This window comes from Lemur catta, chromosome 13 (assembly GCF_020740605.2).
Source record: "Lemur catta isolate mLemCat1 chromosome 13, mLemCat1.pri, whole genome shotgun sequence".
Taxonomy (NCBI): Eukaryota; Metazoa; Chordata; class Mammalia; order Primates; family Lemuridae; genus Lemur; species Lemur catta.
The window spans coordinates 6,478,972-6,502,417 of NC_059140.1; the positions used below are offsets into that span (position 1 = coordinate 6,478,972).

At 38.4% G+C, this 23,446-nt stretch overlaps 1 protein-coding gene across 1 annotated transcript; it reads left to right on the forward strand.

Annotated features, from left to right (window-relative positions):
- The first annotated feature begins 1,451 nt into the window (after positions 1-1,451).
- Positions 1,452-23,429, forward strand: LOC123649012 (olfactory receptor 6K2-like). The gene is given in 5 exon segments (XM_045566966.1): positions 1,452-1,686; positions 1,689-1,918; positions 1,920-2,298; positions 2,301-2,414; positions 22,909-23,429. Coding segments are annotated over 5 exon segments (1,479 nt in total).
- The last annotated feature ends 17 nt before the right edge of the window (positions 23,430-23,446 follow it).

Genomic DNA, 23,446 nt, shown 5'->3' on the forward strand with positions numbered 1-23,446 from the left:
TATATAATGAATAGTATAAAAATTAAACTACAGCCACATCCAAAAATAAGCATGAGACTTACAAAGATAAAAAGTTATCCTGACATAAAAGGTACATTCTATATGAGTCAACTTAAATAAAAAGATTCAGAAGTTACCATACTTTTTTACCTTTGGGGAAGAAAGAGCCATGACTTGGGGTGGAAACCTAAAGGAGGCTCCTGGAGGATTGGTAATTTATTAGTTCTTGTGGGCTGTGGTTACTGGATGTGCTTGCTCTGGAGAATTTATTGAGCTATGCACTTAGCATTTCCATACTTTCAGGCATGTGTGCTTTGTTTCAACACACAAATCCAAAGTCTTGGATCTGTAAATTGTATTTTTCTGGTTAGTCCAAAGGGCAGTAGGCATAGGGGTTTGTTCTAGAAAAGACTATGAAATTATTGAGACTAGACTCATTTCCTGGATCTCACCACTTCCTATCTCAGAGATTTTGGTCAAATTACAAACTCTCTGAGCACCAATATTTTTTATCTGAATAATCAGTTAATTATTATTTCCTTTTCATAATGATTGAGGGGATTAAATCCTTGCAATACATATTTTCAGTTTCCATAAATTATTTCATTTGACCAAAAGCTTGTGATATAAAACACCCTTTAGATCCCCTTATGTAGAAAATGCAGAACAGAAAGGACAGAATGAGATAAAATGGATCATCCTTTAAAAGAAAACAAAATAACCTAAAACTATTTCTATAGTTTTTCTCCTCTAAATATTCTCTGAATTATTCTTAAGAATATATATGTAAAGAGAGGGTGAGTTATTTAGAGGAAGAAAGGGAAGATGGACAGAATTCACCAGTGATGTCTTTGCCTTTATTGTTAAAATATTCAGTTAAATCATATGCAAAGAATCAGATGAACTGGGAGCTTGAGAAAAGAATTTTGCAACAGCTTTGGGGAGATTGTTAGAGAATCCATAAGATCTGGAAACAGGAAAGAAAATCACTTTAACTGTTATTTCTCAATGCCTTGTCGAATTCTGTTTATCTGAACAAAGTGGGTTCAAATCATAGTCCCCTGACCAGCAGGACCAATACTGCCTGGAAGTTTGTTAGAAATGCAAATTCTGGGGCCCTACCTAAGAACTGCTAGATTAGAAACTCTCAGTATGGGGACCTGCAATCATCATTTTAATAACAAGTGGTTCTGACACATACTAAAATTTGAGAATCGCTGGTCAAAAATACTGGCTGTGCTTTCGGACTGGACTTTTTCTATACTGCGACTTTAGTTGTAAGCAGCTATAGGATATGGACCAGTCCCGTCTTCCTTTGTCTTCCTCTGTACCCCAATACAGGCATCAATCCAGAGGCTGACTGCTGGCAAATGTATTTCTCTGATCAATAGCAGAACCTCCTAGAAGGCTTAAGTGCACTGGGAGTTGAAACTCTCACTTCCAACTTGGAGATGGAGACCCCCAACTGGACCACCTCACAGGAGTTTATCTTCTCTTCTTTTCCTTATTCCTGGGGAGAGTCTGTCATCTGCTTTGTTCCGCTGCTCTTCAGCTATGCTTTCATTGTTGTGGTTGGAAACCTGGTCATCATCACAGTGGTCCAGCTGAATACTCACCCCCACACTCCTATGTCCTTCTTTATTAATGTGCTTTCTTTTCTGGAGATCTGGTTTACCACAGCAACCATCTCAAAATGCTGTCAAGCCTGCTTAGTGAAAGGAAGAGCATTTCCTTACATGGTTGTTTCCTGCAAATATATTTCTTCCTTTCCAGAGGCATCAGTGAGATGTGTTTCTTGACAGCTGTGGCCTTTAATCGCTACCTGGCCATCGGCAGCCCTCTTCAGTATCCAACTCTCATGACCCCCAAGCTATATGCCCAGCTGACTTTAAGTTACTGTGTTTGTGGCTTTATCACATCCCCTCCCTGAGATTGCCTGCATCTCCACATTGCCATTTTGTGGCTCAAACCACCCTGAGCACATCTGTGACTTCCTCTCAGTGCTGCACCTGGCTTGCACAGACACACAAGCCATCGTCATGATTCAGACTGTTGACGTTGTCTGTGCAGTGGAGAGTATCACAGCAGCGATGCTCACTGGCATGTCCTGCACTGGCATCGTGGCTGTGATTCTGCAAGTGCATTCAGTCAAAGGCCACCACAAAGCATTCTCAACATGCGTCTTCCACCTCACTGTTACTTTGCTCTTGTTTGGTGATGTGGCTCTCATGTACCTACTCTTCTCTGCCACCTACTCCTTGTTCTGGGACACAGCCGTTGCTCTGGGCTTTGCAGTTTTGTCCCATTCTTCAACCCCATTATTTGTAGCCTGAGGAATAAAGAGATAAAAGAATCTGTAAATAAGCACATGTGTCAAGCTAAGATCCCTTTTTTCATTAGACCAGGGACCTCAAGTAAGAGCTCATAGTTGGGAGTCTACATACAGTGGTTGCTGATTTCTCTTCATCCTCAGAAATCTATCTTTTTCAATCAAGATTTTACTGGAACTAGTCTCCTAAAGGTCACCAATAAACAAAATTCACTAATAGTTGAAGTCAATAGCTTCCTTTTATTCTTTATCAAATTTGACATATTTTTGAGTTAATTAAACTTTTTGCCACTCAAGCTATTGGAGGTAAATTCATTTTGCTGAAATCATCTACATATACATTCATTTTAATACAATCAAAGCATTTATTTGGAAGACATGGCAATTGAAAAATTATCTTTATAAGACTAAGTTTTCTTCACAGTGCCTCCAGTGTATATATTTGAAGAATGACTCAAATTTCTAAATTGAGCATTCAAGTGTTGATACATAAGCAATCTAAGTAATTCATTAAATAATCAATTTTTCTTGATAAATAAAAAAAAACTAGTCTTTATATTCACTGTGGATTGAATGAACTGTACATATTAGGAAATAAATACAATAAATATCTGTTGAATGAATAAACAAAAAAAAATGCTAGGTCTTGTGGTTCTCCCTATCGTCCTTTATTCTATGAGCTATGGGGAAGACAGGTCATGGATTGTGGTAGAGGAAGGAGAGAATTAAATTCCATTCAAAGTCATTTTTCAAGGTGAAGAGTAAGGGATAAAAATCAGAGGTTATGCTGAGGTGAAAGAAAAAGTTGAAAGGTCTCCTATTCCCTGTCTCTATCTGCTGCTCATCTCTAAACACAGGAGGGGTCTAACCAGGTGATGTCTAGCTGGTTAGTCTTTCCAGATATGATATCATCAAGTTGAGAGGGAAATAGAAATGCCATCTAAAAGCCAACAACAAATGTCCATGTTCTGTTTGATCTCAAGCACAAAGGCCCCGATTCTTGGGAGTTAAGGGATATAAATTCTCAGTAGAAGGATTATGGGTTAATTTATTTTCTCCATTGATTTGTAATCTCTTTTATAATTTTATCCAATAAGTATGTCAAGTAATCAGAACAAAACACCCTAAACGCTATATTCATGCCTTTTTGTTTATATCCATATAATTACAAAAGGTAAAGGAAAGAAGAAAAGAATGAAGTGACAGAGGAACAGAGAGAGAGAAGAAAGGAGAAAGAAAAGAAAGGAAGGAAGAAGGAAGGAAGGGAAGCAGGAGAGGGAAAGGGAAGGGCAAAGGAAAGGAAGGGAAGACAAGAAAGAAAATGGAGGGAAGGAGAAAGAAAGAGAAGGAAAAGAAAAAAAGAGAGACAGAGAAAGAAAGAAAGACAAAGAAAAGAAAAGAGAGAAAGAAAGAAAAGAAAAAATTTGAAACTCATAGAGGTTTTCAGAACCAGATTGAGAAACCATCTGGGCTGGGAAAACTCTGTTGCTGATGTATGAGGCCTAAGCCAGCAGAGCATCCTGGGACAGGATAGGAACATCAGATACTGCGAGTAATTCCTAGAAAGTTTTTAGATTTACTGTGTATTCCATCCTTTTCTTGGTTACGTACCTATTTCCTTTTTCCAGGTGAAATAAATCCAATCTTTCTTCTAATGTTTCCAGAATGGGAATAAAAGAGTTTTCTACTCACAGTTTCTTAATTTCTAAAACTAGCCTGGATGGAATGATTGCTTGATCTAGGAAGTTGGCATAACGGGCATTTATAGCATTCTGAACAGGGCTCTCTGTCCTAAGAATCTAAGAACTCTGATCATTTTGCAGTGAAATTCCATATATCTGATCAGACCTTATAGAATTAGTTGTAAAAGATACACGGAAAAGTTCACAGAGAACTGTTTGTAATATTTAGAAATTGGAACCAATGAAAACATGTAATTAATTTAGGATGGTTAAATCATTATGAAGCATCCATCTTCACGAATTCTTCATGGTCATTTAAAATTGAAATATGTCTGCAGTTACAGAACTAGTTGCATAGTATGATGCAATATGCATTTAAACAACACTAAGTTCATATGTATACACGTAAATATGTATGTTCCTACATACATACATAAATGCAATAAACGTATGTGTCTATAAAATAGTTTTGCAGAAATAAAGGGAATATTCATATTTGTATATATTGGCTCTTTTTTTCTTTAACAAAGAACATGTATGCTTAAATTTTTAAAAGGGAGGCCCGTGCTCTTGACTCCAGCGATCTTGCACATTCTGTTCTACCCCAAGTCTTCATTCACCCAAACCCTCAAGCCTTTCTCTGCACAGAAGGATCTCCAAGGATTGGAAAGTATTTTCTCCATGTCTCAGCACCAATGAAGAACCAAGGTCAGCAGACCCTTTCTGGTATGTGGAACCCCATGGTTCCACACTCTAGTCACCTCAGTATGTACAGAATGATACTAAGGCTTAGTCTCCTAGTGCCCTGTCTACACTAGGGCACATAGGACCACACTCACCCCAGGTGCCCACAGAGGTGATGGCAGGACCCTAGTCCTATCCTACTAAGGCTGAGCTGAGGAGGGACCAAGCCCAGGCAGAACCGTGGGGACCTAAAGAATCCTGCACGTGCCCTGGGCCCCTGTGCATGTAGCTAAGAGAGAGGGTGCCCCTGTCCCATGGCAGCGCTCCCTCCCACCCCTTTCTTCTTCACTTTTTGTGGCTTTTCAGTACCTGCTCCCTCTGTGCTTTCACCTCTATACTCCCCACCTGAGAAGTGTGTGTGTGTCGTGTGTGTGTGTGTGTGTGTGTGTGTGTGTGTGTGCTGGCATGTGGGGGTGTGGATAGGAAAATGGCTCCACGTGGAGAGGAAGGGAGCAGCAATCCCTGAAAATCACAGAAGCTCTCATTTGCAAAACAAACCTGATGGGTATGTGTAGCCAAGGCCCAGGAAGCTGGAGCCCTCCCTAATACTCTGGACTCTGAACACCTCCTGTGGTCTGGACCAATTCCTCTCTTTTTCTGGGCCTCAGTTTCCCAATTGTAGAATGAGAAGTTGGAGGCAGAACTGCATAACCACATGCCCACTGAGAATATGGTTTGGGGCTCCTTCAACCCTGGGTGGGGTGTTGTGTGGGGCAACCTCAGCTGTGTACAGGTGCACAGGCCTCCTGACATGCCTGATATGGGTGTGCATGGAGCATGGGGCAGCCAGGCCACTTTTCCAGGGAAGAGGACTGCATGCACCTAGGGCCCAGCTTGCACTTGTGCCATGAACCAAGGGTTCTGCTCCTGAGGCCTGTCCCATGGGATATAATATGTATATAAAACTATTGATATTTCCTTTCCTGTGAACTATAGAATATCTTTTGCCAATTTTTCTACTTTATGTATTTTTCTTTTAACAATTTTTAGGATCTTTGTATTGGCGATGTGAGCCTGTTTGTGCTATGAGTTCCAAATACTCATTCTTGGTTTCTTATTCCCCCCTTTTGAATTATTGTGCTTTGTTTTGTTTGAGAGTAATTTTTTGTCTTTTGTTTATTTTTCTTTGCTACGTATTACTAAGATGTCACTTTTCCCCAAATTGATCTACAGATTCAAGAGATTATAATATAGTCTTTCAGCAGAATTCATGTGGAAACTGACTAGACAAATTCAAAATTTACAGAAAAATTGAAATATTCAAGAATAGTCAAGACAATCTTGAAGAACAAAGTTGGAGGAATTACAGTCCAGCTATTACAACTTAAATTAAACCTGCAGTAATCAAGGCTGTGTGTGGTACTAGGCAAGGAGAGGCAAAAGGGAAAATAGAAAGAATAGAGAATCCAACTCAGAGCTACACATCAGGACATTTTGTACATAACGATGGGGGCCCAGCAGAGCAGTTGAGAGAAGAGAGTCCTCTCAGTAAATATCCCAGGGTCAATTAGTTGTCCACATAGGAAAAAAAAGGAATATGACTCCTAGCCCACATAAGAAACACATATCGATTTCAGGTGAGCTTTAAATCTAAATGTGAAAATTTATAATAATATTTGTCATATATAACATAGTGTTTTTGAGGATTTCTGTGGTTTTGAAGCATAGCAGTCTGTGAAACTCTTTTTTGTAATGATTTTGTCTAGCTTAGTTATCTGAGTAATTCTGGCCTTATAAAATAAATTGTAAGATTTTCTTTCTCTTCTACTTTTTGCAAGTGTTTATAAAAGATTAGTATTCAATTTTTATTAAATGTTTAACAGAATTTATCAATGAAGCTATCTGGGACTGGGCTTTTCTTTGTGGAAAGGTTTGTCTTACTTTAATGTCTATTCCTGTTGTAGGTCTATTTAAATATTCTATTTACACTTGAATTGGTTTTGATAATTTGTGCTTATTTGGAAATTAGTTTATAATTTGTAGAATTTCATGTTTCTAGGTTTTCATGGCAGTTGAGATGGAAGACCAAGAAAAATTAACATGGGAAAATGAGACTTTAGGGAAATCTATGAAAGCTTCAGTGTGTCAGGATTTCTGTTACAAGAAGGGGAAAATTATTATACTTGTTGTACTTAATACTTATATTTATTAGTGAGACAAAGGGTGTCTAAGGTAAATTAGGAAAATATGCCATTTAAATCTGTATTCACAAAGGATGGGAGGCTGAGCCTACCTTATCTTTTTTATCAACAAGTAGATGGTGACAAAATAAATTTGAATAAGGACAAATACAAAATGACATTTGAAATAAAGAATAATATAATCAGATTAAAATTTGGTCAATCACAATGATAAATACATAGAATATACAATGTGTTAGTCACTATTTCAAGATATTTACATATAAGAATTTAATATCTAAGAGATTAAATTTATGACACAAAGATTCATGTAAATGATAAAGTGACATAATGAAAATATCATTAAGCCATCATAGAAATAAACTATTTCAATGCATAACAAATAGTGGATATGAAGAGTATTAAATAACTTTATTAGAAAGTTTTACTAGTTAACTATTTTTTTTTTTTTTTGAGACAGAGTCTCGCTTTGTTGCCCGGGCTAGAGAGAGTGCCGTGACGTCAGCCTAGCTCACAGCAACCTCAAACTCCTGGGCTTCAGCGATCCTACTGCCTCAGCCTCCCGAGTAGCTGGGACTACAGGCATGCACCACCATGCCCGGTTAATTTTTTATATATATGCATTGTAGTTGGCCAGATAATTTCTTTCTATTTTTTAGTAGAGACGGAGTCTCGCTCTTGCTCAGGCTGGTCTCAAACTCCTGAGCTCGAACAATCCACCCGCCTCGGCCTCCCAGAGTGCTAGGATTACAGGCGTGAGCCACCACGCCCGGCCTAGTTAACTATTAATACAAAAACAAGTAGGTAGCATTAATGACAAGTAAACAAGGCATACACATCATTTGCAAATATCATAGAAAAGTATATCATAAAAGAAAAGTTTTAGACCTACAAATGCCATTAACTTTGTGAAAGTAGAAATCCAACAGGTAATAATTTTTTAAGCACTGTGAATTGACAGTCAAAAATGGCAATGCAACTGAAATCAACAAGTAATACCTAGCCACATACAAATTTTATTTGACTGATTTAAATAACTTGGATTAATAAGAAAATTCAAACTAAGAATATTTTACAAAAATTAGGGAAGTACTTAAGAGAAGTCTTGCAACTGAAATCAAAGGACTTGAATTCATCTAACTGTTTCTACTAAATTAATGTTAGAGAAAAACATCAATTCTGGCCTTGTTTACTCCTATTCACTAAAGTACAGCATTATAATTTCAAAAATGTGTTCAAAACATAAGAATGTTTCAATTATTAACAAAATAATTACATTCTATAAATAATTATATCATATACTGTAGGAGGTGTTCCAAATAAAAAAATCCAGGGTTCCTATTGTGATTGTATCAAATGATAGAAACTGAGGGAAATATTTAACTCATGTGTACAATATTGAGGTTTGTGCTTTTAGAGACAAATACAGTTAGCTATTTTATTGCAAACCAGTAAGTCTCAAAATTCACAAGAATCTTTCAAACGTCCAACAAAGCTGAAAGGAAAAAGTCAGAACATCCCAGGATGAAAAATGAGTAAAGAGAAAGATTCAGAGTAATGGAAATAATTGTTGAAAATCTTATCAGAGATTTCAGAGTGATGAAAGTGAGAAGCAAGTGCTCCCTGAGGTTAGTGGCACATCTCAAGGCAAGACTGCACATCTTGCACCCAGGGCAACTGGAATAAATAAATAAATATACTGATTTGGGACTTCCAAAAGGTAAGATCTTCCCAATATGAGAACAAAATTATAAATTATAAATCACATGAGGAGATGAACTACTAGAATGGCAGGTCAGAAGAAATCAAGTGCCACATAAACCTCAGCTATTGAAATTGTGTTTGAAATGGTTAAGTCGGCTGGGTGCTGTGCTTCACACCTGTCATTCTAACACAGTGGAAGGTCGAGGCAGGAGGACTGCTTGAGGCCAGAAGTTTGAGATCATCATGAGCAACATAGGGAGACCCCATCTTTACAAAAACTAGAAAAGTAAGCAAGGGATGGTGGCAGGTACTCAGGAGGCTGAGCCAGGAGAATCGCTTGAGCCCAGGAGTTTGAGGATGCAGGGAGCTTTCATGATGCCATTATACTTTAGCCCAGGCAACGGAGAGAGACAGTCTCAAAGAAAAAAAAAAACAAAAAACCGGGGATCCTGCGATGGCGGAGTGGAGGTGACCTCCTGGATTCATGCTCCCGGAGAGGAAAGCATGGATCTTGGCCTGCCATAATGCTAGAGGATTGCTCCCCTGCAAGAACAGTGGTGTGAATCCATGGAGAGTCAGCGTGGGACACAGACAGCAAGAAAAGACAGGTGAACGGGAAATAAGATGGCAAAAATCTGGAGAGTGCGGGACGGACAATAGAGAGGGGTGCGTGGGACGGCTGTACCCGCCTCACCAGCGAGTGTGGGGGGGGTTCAGCCCCACAGGAAAGCGGCCTGTTTCCCCACTGACCCCCACACCCACTCAATCAGGGATCTGTTTGAAGCCGGTGCGGAATGACCGCGGGAGATGCGGGGGCTCTGCGGAGAGGAGACATTCGCGGGAGACAGCTTGGACTCCAGGAGTTCTGCACCCGGATGGCGCTTGGCGGGGGAGGGACGGATCTGCGCTAAGGCAAAGCGCAGTGAGGAGACGCTGAATTACAGCTTTTATTCGGCAGCCCTCTAGCCGGGGAGCTACTGTGGGTGCCTGAGCTCGCCAGGCCCCTGGCTCTGGTGCCTGCCAGACCCTGAACATTCAGCCTAGTGCCGGTGATCTGCGGGCAGGCCGTCACCATCTTGGGATCCACAGCGTAGCCACTGCGGAGCCATAGGGTGCTGGGCGGCTCCCTGGGTGGCTCCCTCCCCTAGTCCGTGGACCCTCTCTAGGAGCCCCGTCCTTGTGTGAATACTGAGTGCCTCCCTCCTCCCGAGAGGTGGAGCATGGACCTTGCAGACATTGGGGAGGGGCAGAACTTTGCCCACAAGAGCTGCAGCAGCTGGGGCGCTGGGTGAGCGAGGGCACCTCCCCCTCCCCCTAGCCAGTGTCTTTCACACAGAAAGAGTCAGAAACCACCCCTCCGGAGGAAGAGCCAAGGAAAAAAAAAAGAGAGAGAGACACTTTTTGCCTGTAACTAGTGTGAATCCTGGCTGCTAACTGAAAGTCCACAACACAGTGACTTAACTCGTCAAACCAGTCTTAGGTCAAATCAACTTTCTGGGGCTGGACCCATCAGGAGCAGCCCCAAACTGAGGTACAAAAACTCTAAACAATAAACAGCATGCTCCCCCTAATCAAAGGAAGCAACACACTTAGATTGCTTCACAGCCTAAGAACAGAGTACCAGGCGTGCTGCTGTCCAGACTAAAGCTGTAAGAAGAGATCTAACAATTCATCCAGATGGGGAGGGCTCAGCGAATGAAAACGGGGAGTATAAAGAATCAAACGGAAGTCTTGCCCCCAAAGAGGAATACCAGCTCTCTACCAATTGACACAAACCAGATTCAAAATACCAACATGTCACAGGAAGAATTACATTTATGGATTATAAACAAGCTGAATAATATACAAGAAAAAAAGGATAACCAACACAAAGAAACCACAAAAAAAATACAGGATTTGGAAAAAAAATTCACTAAGGAAATTGAAATATTGAAGAAAAAGCAAACTGAACTCCTAGAAATGAAGAATTTATTCAAGGAGCTACAAAACACAGTGGAAATTCTCAAGAGCAGGGTAGATCAAACAGAAGAAAGAATCTCAGAGATCAAATATAACACTTTCTAATTAAATAAGTCAGTCACAGAGATAGAGCAAAGAAATAAGAGAAAAGACCAGAGTCTACAAGAAATGCGTGATTATGTGAAGAAGCCTAACGTCAGAATTTTGGGCATTCCTGAGGGCAAAAAAGGAAATAAGCAACGATTGGATAAGCTGTTTGAAGACATAATTGAGGAAAATTTCCCAGACCTTGCTAAAACTCTAGATATACAGGTTCAAGGAGCTCAAAGAACCCCTGGGAGATTCATAGCAAATAGGAAAACACCAAGCCACGTAGTCATCAGACTGACCAAAATATCCACTAAAGAGACCCTTCTTGGAGCTGTAAGGTGAAAGAAACAAGTAACATACAAAGGAAACCCCATTGGAATTATGCCAGATTTCTCAACTGAAACCTTACAAGCAAGAAGAGGCCGGGGACCCATTCTCACTCTTTTGAAACAGAATAATGCCCAGCCTAGAATCTTGCACCCAGCTAAGCTAAGTCTTGCCTACAAAGAAGAAATTAACACATTCTCAGTTAAACAAAGACTGAGGGAATTCACCAAAATAAGACCAGCCCTCCAAGAAGTACTTAAAACAGAGTTACACATGGAGCAGCACAAGAAAGATCCACAAATGTAAAACTACTCCAGAGCTAAAGATCAAATCCCAGTTACCACAATCGCTCAAGAGAGAAAACATAGCAATGAAGTTCTACCCAACAAGATGAACAGAATTCTGTCCCACTTATCAGTTCTCTCAATAAATGTGAATGGATTGAATTCCCCACTCAAGAGACATAGACTGGCCCAATGGACAAAAAAATAGAAACCAAGTATCTGCTGTCTTCAGGAAACTCATCTAACCTGCAAAGATGCACTTAGACTGAAAATAAAAGGGTAAAAATGTATTTCAAGCAAACGGTAGTCAAAAGAAAGCTGGTGTGGCAGTTTTAATTTCCAATAACTTAGTTTTTAAGCCAACAAAAGTAATAAAAGACAAAAATGGTTACTGTATGCTGGTGAAAGGCACAATTCAACAAGAAGATGTAACTATACTTAATATATATACACCCAACTTAGGTACACCCAGATTAATAAAGCAAACCCTACTTGATCTGAACCAAATGATAGATAACAATACTGTAGTAGATGGAGACTTCGACACCCCACTGACAGTACAGGACAGATCCTCCAAACAGAAAATAAACAAAGAAATAATGGACTGAAATAGCATGCTAGAACAAATGAGCCTGGCTGACATCTACAGGAAATTCTACCCCAAATCCACTGAATATACATTCTTCTCATCAGCTCAAGGGACATTCTCTAAGATTGACCATATCCTAGGACATAAAGCATGTTTTTAAAAATTTAAAAAAATAGAAATTATACCATGCATCTTCTCACATCACAGTGGAATAAAGGCAGAAATGAACCCTAACAGAAATTCTCATTCCTACTCAAAGTCATGGAAGTTAAACAAACTTCTCCTGAATGATTACTCTATAAATGAAGAAATCAAGACAGAAATCAAAAGATTCTTTGAATTAAATGACAAAGGAGACACAACTTATCAAAATCTATGGGACACAGCTAAAGCAGTCCTGAGAGGAAAATTCATTTCCATAAATGCCTATATCAAAAAGACAGAAAACTTATAAATAGACAACCTAATGAATAGACTCAAAGAGCTGGAGAAAGATGAACAGACCGACCCGAAACTCAGCAGAACGCAAGAAATTATTAAGATCAAATCAGAACTAGATGAAAAGGACAACAAAAAAAACATGAGGGAGATTAATAAAACAAAAAGTTGGTTCTTTGAAAACATAAACAAAATAGACACACCTCTGGCTAGACTAATCAAGAGCAGAAAAGAAAAATCTCTAATAACCTCCATCAGGAACATGAAAGGAGAAATCACAACTGATGCCACAGAGATACATGATACATGTATCATGAATGAATTCTACAAAAATCTTTATGCACACAAACGAAAATGTGGGGGAAATGCACAAATTTTTATAAAACACATAGCCTTCCCAGGCTCAACCAGGAAGAAATAGAATTCCTGAATAGACCAATATCGAGAACAGAAATCGAAACAGCAATAAAAAACCCTTCCCAAAAAGAAAAGCCCTAGTCCAGATGGGTTCACACCTGAATTTTACCATGCCTGCAAAGAAAAACTGGTGCCCATCCTACATAAATTACTATTCCATATTGAGAAGGGTGGAATTCTCCCCAACACATTTTACCAAGCCAACATAACATTGATACCAAAACCAGGAAAGGATGCAACAAAAATGAAAACTACAGACCAATATCTCTTATGAATATAGATGCAAAAATTATCAATAAAATCCTAGCCAATCGAATCTAGTGCTTATGAAAAAAATAATTCATCACAACAAAGTGGGCTTCATCCCAGAGATGGAAGGATGGTTTAAAATACACAAATCTATAAATGTAATTCACCACATAAATAGAAGGAAAAATAAAGACCATATGATCCTCTCAATAGATGCAGAAAAAGCATTTGACAAAATTCAACACCCTTTTATGATAAGAACACTTAACAAAGTAGGCATAGACGGGGCCTATCTAAAAATGATACAACCCATATATGACAAACCCACAGGCACCATCATACTGAATGGGGAAAAATTGAAAGCATTCCCACTCAGAACTGGAACCAGACAAGGCTGCCCACTGTCCCCATTACTTTTCAACATAGTATTGGAAGTCCTTGTGAGAGCTACCAGCCAAGAGAGCAGAATAAAGGGTGTCCAAGTAGGGAAGGAGAGATCAAACTCTCACCCTTTGCTGATGATATGATGTTATATCTGGAAAACCCCAAGGCTTCACCAAGAGACTCCTGGAATTGATCAATGAATTCAGTAAAGTGTCGGGATACAAAATGAATACACAAATAAGAGGCATTCATATATGCCAATAACATTCAAATGGAGAACCAAATTAAGGACTCAATACCCTTCAAAATAGCAATAAAGAAAATAAAGTACCTAGGAATATATTTAACTAAAGAGGTAAAGGACCTCTATAGGGAGAACTATGAAACACTGAGGAAGGAAATTGCAGAGCATGTAAATAGGTGGAAAACCATACCATCCTCGTGGATCGGAAGAATCAACATTGTTAAAATGTCTGTACTACCCAAAGTGATCTACAGATTCAATGCAATCCCTTTAAATTACCAGCATCATTTTTCACAGATATAGAAAAAATAATTATACACTTTGTATGGAATGAGAGAAAGCCCCATGTAGCAAAAGCAATTTTCAGCAATAAAAACAAAATGGGGCATATTAATTTGCCAGACCTCAAAGTATATTAGAAGGCTCTGGTTATTAAAACTGCTTGGTATTGGCACAAGTGCAGGGACACAGACCAGTGGAACAGAACAGAAAATTCAAATATAAAACCATCCTCATATTGCCATCTAATCTTTGACAAAGCAGACAAAAACATACTCTGGGGACAAGAATCATTATTCAATAAATGGTGCTGGGAAAACTGGATAGCCACATGTAGAAGACTGAAACAGGACCCACAGCCTTCAACTCTCACAAAAATCAAATCACGGTGGATAACAGACTTAAACCTTAGGTGTGAAATGATTAGAATTCTAGAAGAGAATGTAGGAAAGACTCTTACAGACATTGGCCTAGGCAAAGAATTTATGCAGAAGACTCCTAAGGCAATCACAGCAACAACAAAAATAAATAAATGGGACCTGATTAAATTAAAAAGCTTCTGCACAGCCAAAGAAACCTTCACAACAATAAACAGACAAACTACAGAATGGGAAAAAATTTTTGCATACTACACACCAGATAAAGGACTGATAACAAGAATCTATTTAGAACTCAGGAAAATCATTAAGAAAAAATCAAACAACTCTATGAAAAATTGGGCAAATGAACTGAATAAAAATTTTTCAAAAGAAGATATAAAAATGGCTAACAAACATATGAAAAAATGCTCAACATCCCTAATTATCAGGGAAATGCAAATCAAAACCACAATAAGATATGACTTAACTCCAGTGAGAATGGCCTTTATCAAAATGTCCCAAAACAACACACATTGGCATGGATGCGGAGATACATGACCACTCATACACTGCTGGTGGGACTGCAAACTAGTGCAACTCCTGTGGAAAGCATTATGGAGATACCTTAAACAGATTCAAGTAGACCTACCATTCGATCCAGCAATCCCTTTATTGGGCATTTACCCAAAGGAACAAAAGTCATTCTATAAAAAAGATACCTGTACCTGAATGTTTATAGCAGTGCAATTCACAATGGCAAAGATGTGGAAACAACCCAAATGTCCATCAATTCATGAGTGGATTAGTAAATGGTGGTATATGTATACCATGGAGTATTACTCAGCTATAAGAAATATCAGTTTTATAGAATCCCTTTTGTTCTCCTGGATACAGTTGGAACACATTCTATTAAGTGAAGTATCCCAAGAATGGGAAAACAAGCACCACATGTACTCACCAGCAAATTGGTTTCCCTGATCATCACCTAAGTGCACATTTGGGATTAACACCACTTAGGTATCAGCCTGAGGTGGTGGGTGGGGAGAGGGGATGGGTGTATACCTACATGATGAGTGTGTTGTGCACTGTCTGGGGAATGGTCATGCTTGAATGTTCTGACTCGGGGGGGATGGGAGGTGGGGGGAGGGGATGGGGCTATAACTACATGATGAATCCAATGTGCACTGTCTGCAGAATGGACACGCTTGAAGTTCTGGCTTGGGGGGATGGGCGGGACAGGGGCAATATATATAACCTGAACTTTTGTACCCCCATAATAAGCTGAAATAAAAAAAAATTAATCTTAAAAAAAAGAGTTTACAAGTAAGGAAACTGTAATTTTATTAGAGATAAAACTTGATCCTTGGCACATTTAATCACCAAGCTATTTCTGATATATCAGTAGACAGAGAGCTTTTTGGATTCTAATAGTCTGTTAACTGATAACAGTATCATCCAGCCAGTAGGTTTTATACTGCTGACTTACTGCTCTTCCAAGTCACTGCCTTACAGGCTGTATATTCCATTACATCCTCCAACAGAGGTAATAATCAGGGCCACCAGGCCTTAGAATGTTGTCATTTTGTCCTAGCCCCTGTTTGACCTGCTCTATGGTAAAGGCTTTGCGTCATAAACTTTAAAGTCTCAGATAAAGAATGCAGGGCTAGAGGCATGGCTCTCTGGTCTTTCTACCTGAGTTGTTAGCTGCCCTGCAGTCTGAGACCCATCGAGACTAGTTTATTCGTCTATCAGATCTTGTATTGCCAGAATTTAGATCAGAGTATGAATGTGGTGTTCCACATTGATTCCTTGTTTTCCTCTAATACCATGGTATTCGGGATACCCTGCAGCTGCCTTTAGATCCTGACATGCTATTAACTAAGATCACAAACCTGAAGAATGTTACATTTTCATAGAATTTTCAAACAGTTGTGATGCCAACTGGTGGATTTTTTTTTCCATTTTTTTCTATGTTAATTTAGCAACAACAGAAAATCATTCAATGATACCATTAATGAGGAATTTCCCAGGGCTATGATTCAGTTAAAGGGACTCCAAGGCTCAGGAATTCTGTCACTGCAAATGTTAAAAGGTTGATTTCTAAGACAATAAAGGCAGAAAGCAAAGAAGCATCCAAAAAAAGAATAAAAAAAAAAAACTGTTAAGTCAGTAAAAATTAAAAATAATGTGGAAAGAACAAAACTAAAGTTAACAAGTATATTTGGAAAGAGCCATGCAGAAACTGAATAATTGAAAAATAAAATAAATACATTTTATAAACATAAAATATATAGGCTAAAATATTAAATGAGACTAAGTTGTTGAGAGAAATAGTGCACTGGGAGAGTAAGCAGAATGAATCTATCTAAGTACAGAAGAAAAGTCAAAATGATAGAAAATATAAATATATGTGTAGATGTATACAGCCTAGAATTAGAAAACTAAGGTATAATTGCTTCACCAAAATCCATAAAAATGAATGAAACACAATAATCAAAAATAATTAAAATTTTGTACACTTAAAAACCATACACAAATCCTTAAATTAAGAAAAGCATTATGTCAAAAGAGAAAATAAAGAAAAAATACATCATGAAAATAATCATATTGTATAATACAAAAAAGAGGGAAAAATTTAAAATAAGAGATAGAGATAAACCACAAAGGGAACAGAAAAATCTCCACAGTCTTGATAGAAGCTGTAACACAGAAAAATAAATGTTAAAAGTGCCAGAACTGGAAGAAAGACCTAATTAAAGCATGAAGCAGTATAAAGAGAGGGAAGAAAAATACGGAAAGGAAGTTAAGAAACTGAGGAGATAGAATATATTAAATACAGATGGAAAAAAACCCAAAAATATATTTTACAGGAATTTCAGGAGAAAAAAACTGAGAAATAGGGAAAGGTAATATTATTAAACAAATGCCAGTATTTTCCAGAGTTGATGACATGAGTCTTTGGTTTAAAAAGCATACCAAATTCTAAGCATAATATATAAAAACAAATATACATGTAGATAAATTATAGAGAAAATCAAAGATGAAGACAAAATCACGTAGGCTACCAGAAAGAAAAGAGATTACCTACAAAGGAAAGCTAATAAGAGTAAGAGCATTGTGCTCATCAGCTGCAACAGATAGCAGAACACAATCAAATAATTTCTTTAAAATATCAAAAAAGGCCGGGCGCGGTGGCTCACGCCTGTAATCCTAGCTCTGGGAGGCCGAGGCGGGTGGATCGCTCGAGGTCAGGAGTTCGAGACCAGCCTGAGCAAGAGTGAGACCCCATCTCTACTAAAAATAGAAAGAAATTATCTGGCCAACTAAAAATATATATACAAAAAAAAAAAAAATTAGCCGGGCATGGTGGTTCATGCCTGTAGTCCCACCTACTCGGGAGGCTGAGGCAGGAGGATCGCTTAAGCCCAGGAGTCTGAGGTTGCTGTGAGCTAGGCTGATGCCACGGCACTCACTCTAGCCCGGGCAACAAAGTGAGACTCTGTCTCAAAAAAAAAAAAAATAAAATAAAATAAAATAAAATATAAAAAAAAACGGCTTTCAATCTTGTGGTCTATACGCAGCTAAATTACCATCCAAGAATGTGTGGAAAAAATGATGTTTTTAGACATGCAAAACTAGAGATTACTTCACAGAGGGTAGAAATAACATCTCTGAGAGAACTACTAAAAGATGCACTTTACCAAGAATGAAACTACATGCTGAAGGAATGAGTCAGGATATAAGAATCAATGTAGAAAAGAAAATATTAAATAAATTACTAAATTTTAATAAGCATGAGCTAAGAAAATGGTAATAAGAATACTTTTGTGGGATAAAATATAGTCAAGCTAAAATACAGTAGACACTCTCTTAACAAACCTCTACTTAAGAAAATTACTAATGGATAAACCTAAGCTTTCCATTCCCTCCACAAAATATATTACCCATGTATACTGAAGGATGTTAGTAAGCTATTATTTAAAAAATTCATTCCACTTCAGAAGTTATACAGCTATTCTATTCTTTTCTACAAATATAATAGTTTATAATCTATTGGAAATTGATTTCTGGATATAGTGTGAGGTCATGGTTCGATTTCTTTTCTAAAAAGTCAGCTACTCTTTAATACAAGTATTCTCTTTCTTATAAGCTGAGCTGTAAGCTTATGATGAAGCAGTTATCTTTTTAAACCTGTTTATGCCAGTAGTACTTGTTAATTTAATAACATTATTTAATTACAAGTCAGTAAAATTAGTACACGATAATTTTTTCTGAAAATATGTTCAAAACTTTAGAGAAACTTGATAAAGACAAATCATTTTTTAAAAAGAATTGCCAATAAACTTGGCATTGATCAGAGAATTACTTAAAAATTCAAAGAAATCATAACACTCTAGGATTTGTTATTTTATATTTGAATGAAAATGAATGTTGCCATGTTTGCTGGGACAAATATGAAAACAACATATGAAAATTTTCTTTAAGCTATTAAACTACTTAAAAAACAAAATTTGAGATGACAGCTGATGTATTCTAGGTGTGGTTTATGTAGGAAAGATAATGTACAGCTCTACCACTATGGCTCTGCATCAAAAGATTGATAAATGCATTAATTTTTTAAGTTAAAATATTAGAAACAATATGACAAATACAGAATCAGGAAGAGTATTAAGAGATATATTACAGAAAATATTATCTTTCTCATAGATGAAATCATGCTAACTCTGAATGAAATTGTACTTGATATAATTCAATGTTACAAAGTAAAAATGCAGAAAACTATTGTAATGTCTAACGTGATGAAACCATTTCTGTACAAAGATAGTCTGGAAAAGGAATAGCTGAGAAGTGACTTGATTTTTCCACTCACTGCATTTTTCCAAATGCTAGATTATGGGGCCAGGAGTGGTAAAAAATTGTCATTAGTCCTGGGTGCTGTTTCTACAGCTTCCTCACTGGTGTGATTCATAGAGAAATTATAAGGTTATACAAAGTTAATATTAAATCTTCGGAGAAATAGTTTAATCTTGCCGTATATCATCAAGTCTGGGATAGCTGTCAATTCTCTTTGATGGAATAGAAGTCCCATGGAACAAACCTTTATATATATATAATTTTAAAAACCTCAGAAGAGGTTAAGAACCATTTTGTATTGATAGGCTTGACTCTGAATAAAGGAAAGCCCTAAGTTCAACTCATTAGTTCACATTTTTTAACTATAGCTCAAATCCTAAAGTGAAATTTTACAACCAATATACAGATATGAATTTCTCATTTCTTAAGACTAAAAAGCCTGATTCTGTCATCTTATCATTATATTAAATATGAAATGTCTGATTTCAAATCAAAAGTTTAGCTTATTATATCTCAAACAAGAAGCAGTACAATTAACAAAAGTAACTATCAACATAGTTTTGCCATCTTAATGGTAGCTTGTTTATGCCAGCAACAAAGAAGCCAGGAGAGTGAGCGGCAATGAATTAAAAAAGGTGTTCTCCATGGCTTTTTGAGAATTAAATATTTTTCCTTGCAAGAAGTGGCCCAAACCTGAAAGAAGTGGCAGTCAGCTTGCACAAGGTCTGGTGAATATGGTGGATGACAGAGAGTTTCCAAGTCCAGCCTCTGTAGTTTGAGCAGTGTTGTAGCGGCCCGATTACAGAACGGGGGATGAACACAGAAAGAAACATACAGACACATAAAGAAACACATAGACACACAAAGAAGGTACAAGACTGCAATGCTGAAAGCAACAGTCGCTTTATTTTTATACTCCTTTTGTCCAGCAGCTACTTCCTGGTACCTATCTTTAGAGCCCTGAGGTGACATGTTCCATTTCTTATGGAAATTGCTCAAGGAAGGCGACCTTTGGACCCAAGAATCAGGTCCAGCTTCGCTGACTCTGGGCTCACGACAATTCTTGCCCAGGGACGGTCCCTACAAGTGTTGTTTGTGTGACATGGGGTCCAGTGTTGTCTTTCTAGAGGATTGGCCTGTCTCTACTGACCAATCTCAACTGCTTCATTACAAGCGTCCTCATCATTTCATCCAGTTGGTTGCAGTAGACATCCGCTATGATTGGTTGACCATGTTTCATAAAGCTATAGCGGATAATACCAGCACTGGACCACCAAACAGACACAACTAGCTTTTTTTTTTTAATGAATATTCGGTTTTGGACTGTGTTTAAACACATATTTATCCAATGATTCTGCCGAACGCTTCCAATTGTCAAAAATTGTCCAGTTTTCATTACATGTAACAATATGTAGAAATGATTCACCATTTATGTCATGACAGCAAAGAAAGGCAAGCTTCGAGATGATTTCTCTTCTGACGCTTGTTTAATTCATGCAGAACCCATCTATCCACCTTCTTTATCTTGCCCATTTGTTTCAAATGGTCCAATATTGTTGGAATAGTAGCATCAAACCTTGCTGCTTTTTCACACACAGGTTGAGATGGATTCACTTCCACTATAGCTTTCTGCTCATCATTATCCACCTTGGTCTCAGGTCACCTATGGGGCGCATTTTCAAGATTAAAATCACCAGGACAGAAGCTCTCAAACCATGGCCATACTGTGCATTCATTAGCCACATCCCAAATACTTCATTGACATTTCAAGCTGACCATGCTGCATTCCTTGCACCACGGAACTCATATTCAAAAACAACATAAATTTTGGACTTATCCATGGTTTCACAAAAATTGCTCTAAAAAAAATTGAAGGATAATGACAAGCCAAAACATGTGACTGAAAGAATGAGGATGTGCCTTCACAATAAACATAAAACAAGAAGTGTCAAAATGCAATGTCACAGATATCAACCGTCAAACATAGTACTTGAGGAAATTGGACATTTCATGCTTAATAACCTAATATTAAGGTTACCCTAGCCAGTTACACAGATGACTGGAATATAGTTACAAAGACAAGTATCACTGAATACTACAAGATGGCTCAGGGTTGACTTTCACTTTTAAGTTCTAGTTTTAAATTAGAACATAACAAAAACATGCTGTCCTTAACACCATGTATAAACATTTTAAAAAGTGTGTGTAATATGGCACATATACAAAAGAATGTATATATAATGTGTAAAGTTTTAAAAAAACTAAGTAAACACCTACATATCCACTATCCAGCTTAGAAAACAGAATGCTGCTACTAGTACTAGTAGCATTCTGGAAGTTTCCCAACTAGGTCTCCCTCTCTGCCCCACAGAGGTTAACCTTTTCCTAGATTTGCTTGGTACTGTATTTATCTATATATTCAATATAATTTTTGCCTCTTTTTGAATGTCATGTAAATAAGATCATACACATACACACACACACACACACACACACACATTACTGCACACTTTCTATCTTCCTTGATTCATTCAAGTAAAATTTCATAAAGGCTTTTACATACACTGCCAATTTTGCCTTTATCAACATTGACCAGTGTCCACCAGCTTTATACAAGTGTTTATTTTCTTATGTCTCCATCAACACTGTATTGGTTTCAGTGATCATCACCTAGAGCACATTTAGAAATAACACAAATCGGTTGTTGGGTAGATGTGGCGGGGGGAGGGGATGGGTGTATACATACACAGTTAGTGCCACAGGCACCATCTAGGGGATGGACACGCTTGAGGCTCTGATTGGTGGGGGGAGGGGGACAGGAACAATGTTCATAACCTAAACTTTTGTACCCCCATAATATGCTGAAATAAAAAAGAAAAAGAAAGAAATAAAATAAGCCCACTGTATATAAGCCATCTTTTTTGATATTATTGCTGTCAACATTTACAAACCTAGTTAAAACCTGTAAATAAAACACAAGCATCTGGAGACGTAAAATGTGACATTGCACTTTTATTTGAAATGTTTGATTACTGGTGAGGTTAAATATGTGTTCTTACGTTTATTGGTTATTTGTTCTTACGTTTATTGGTTATTGGTTATACGTTATTTGGTTATTTATTGGTTAATTGGTTTCTTCTTTTGTTACCTATTAATTCATGTTCTTTGCTCATTTTTAAATTGGGATGCTTTTCTTTCACTAGTTGATGTGTATGGGTTTTAAAAATACATCATATATATATAACATACCTGTGCAGTATATAAAAACTTTTCCTGCTTTGTCATTATTCAAATATTTCATGGTGCAGTGGTTTAAATTTTGTGTGTAATCAAATATATCCATGTTCTTCACTACGATTTCTGGCTTTGAAGTCACACCATAATTTAACTAGTTTTCAACTGTTAGATATTTTGGCTATTCTCGATTTTCCTCTGCTATAAATAAGACTACAGATACTACTGGGCCAAAATGTCTGTGAGTTTTCCTAGAAATGAAATGACTAGGTGGTTTTGAACATTTAAAAATGAACCCTTTTCATGACACGTTTCCAAGTGCAGTATACGAACCACACTTTTTATTGTACTCTTATAATTGTTAAAACAAATACACCTTGAACTATGTTAATACACAAATACAATACGTTTATCAGTGACTCACATTTAACTTCTGTTGAGTTGTCTACCCACGTCCGCTGCCTGGTAAGCCTTCGGCGTGTCCGTGGTTCCTTATTTACAGGTATTTACCTGCGGTTATAAGGGAATTACACTTTGTCATGTTCGTTGCAAGCACTTTTGTTGTTGTTTGTCCGTTTTTAAATCCTTTATCTACGTCAAGGTCTAGTCTATGACCATGGAAAGAAGAGCCAGTGTCGCTCAGCGGTCTGCTCAGGGCAGGGGTCGCAGCGGCCGGGGCTCCAGGGCGCGGGGCGGGAGGAGGGCTGCGCGGCCGACCCCTCCCGCGGACGGCGACACCGCCGGGCCCGCCCTCCCCGGGGGCTCCGGCGGGCGGGCTCGGGACGTTCTCCCCGTCCGAGAGGCGGCGCCGCCGCGGGCCTTTCGGAGGCGAAGGGGCGCTCGGTGCCGGCGCCCCTGCCGCCCGCCATGAGGGCCCCGAGGCGGGTCGGCCGCGCCCGGCGCCCGGTGCCGCAGCCTCGCCAGAAACAGCCCCGACTGCGCGGGTCCCCTGTGCAGCTCGCCCTGTCCCCGCTGCCGCGGCCTGAGGTCGGCCCGGGCGGCCCCGCACCCGCGACAGGGGCCCGTGGAGGGCTCATCGGAAACAGTCTGCGCTCAGAGCTTTTTGGAGCCACCTTTCTGACAACTTTTTCAGTTTTCCTCTCTGATTATTGGTCAGTGTAGGTTTTCTACTTCAAGTC